The following is a 933-nucleotide window of genomic DNA, read 5'->3' as shown; positions in this document are numbered from 1 at the left end:
AAGTTGAATAGGGAGAATTAGTTAGGAAGGTAGTTCGTTTGTTAGTTGTTTGTTTAGTCTGGGAAGTATTTGTATTTATAGGAGAATACAATGACAGAGAGGGGTATCACTGAATATTGTAATCATTTGTGAATAGAGTATTGACTCTATTGTGAAGAGAAAACTCTCAGAGGAGAGATTTCTCTCCTATTCTCTTTTATGCTTTCTCAATCTTTCAATATAATTTTTCATTCTTTTCAATTCAATTATGGGGTTCCTAATATATGGGAGGTAGAGATAATTTAGTTTCCATTTTGTAAGTGAGTGTATACTTTGAAAATATATCAATGAATATTTTCATGTGAAATGTTATCTCACAATATTTGTATTGCTTTACTTCCTCTCCACTTCGCTGATTTTGGCGTTTTGCATCGGAATGAGGTCATTGCTTCCTTGCATGGATTAACACATACTAGGAGATTTCAGCAGGTAAACCTTTCTCTTGTGCTATATATATGAACAACACAATATAAGTTTTGGTGGGACTGTGGAATGGGATCTGTTTTCTTTGTTTGATCTTGGTTACATTGCCATTTTGGCTTCTATTGTGAATTATGGAGTTCCTCGATGAATGTTCACTGATACATAAGTAAAATGACATGGATTAATTATCAATTTTTCTAAAGGTGTGGTACAATTACAACATGAGGTGCATTGCAAGCTAGTGACTTGATTATCGTCTTCTTTAATTTCTATTTTCTATAATATTAGAAGTTCTATATTATTTATGACCTTTATTTTGTGTGTTTGACAGGACGATGCACATATTTTCTGTAGGGAGTCCCAAGTGTGTTAAACGTAAATTTATGTGATATAAATCTTTAAAATATCTTCTGAGCTGAAGCTGAAATTATTGTTTCAATTCATTTTACAGATAAAAGATGAAGTCATAAA

The 933-nt window shown here is 31.8% G+C and overlaps 1 protein-coding gene across 5 annotated transcripts in view; it reads left to right on the top strand.

Annotated features, from left to right (window-relative positions):
* Nucleotides 1-933, top strand: part of LOC101510537 (threonine--tRNA ligase, mitochondrial 1-like) — a 4,999-nt gene that overhangs the window by 2,699 nt on the left and 1,367 nt on the right. For 3 of the 5 annotated variants that reach the window (XM_073365019.1, XM_073365021.1, XM_073365018.1), the window contains exon 7: nucleotides 421-468. In XM_073365019.1, the coding sequence (XP_073221120.1) occupies nucleotides 421-455 (35 nt within the window). In that variant the 3' untranslated portion in view covers nucleotides 456-468. Of the gene's footprint in view, nucleotides 1-420; nucleotides 469-793; nucleotides 827-933 lie in introns of all 5 variants that reach the window. The other 2 variants (XM_073365020.1, XM_073365017.1) reach the window with 1 other exon arrangement.

This window comes from Cicer arietinum, chromosome 2 (genome assembly GCF_000331145.2).
Source record: "Cicer arietinum cultivar CDC Frontier isolate Library 1 chromosome 2, Cicar.CDCFrontier_v2.0, whole genome shotgun sequence".
Classification (NCBI taxonomy): Eukaryota; Viridiplantae; Streptophyta; class Magnoliopsida; order Fabales; family Fabaceae; genus Cicer; species Cicer arietinum.
This window is presented reverse-complemented; position numbering and strand designations above follow the sequence as displayed.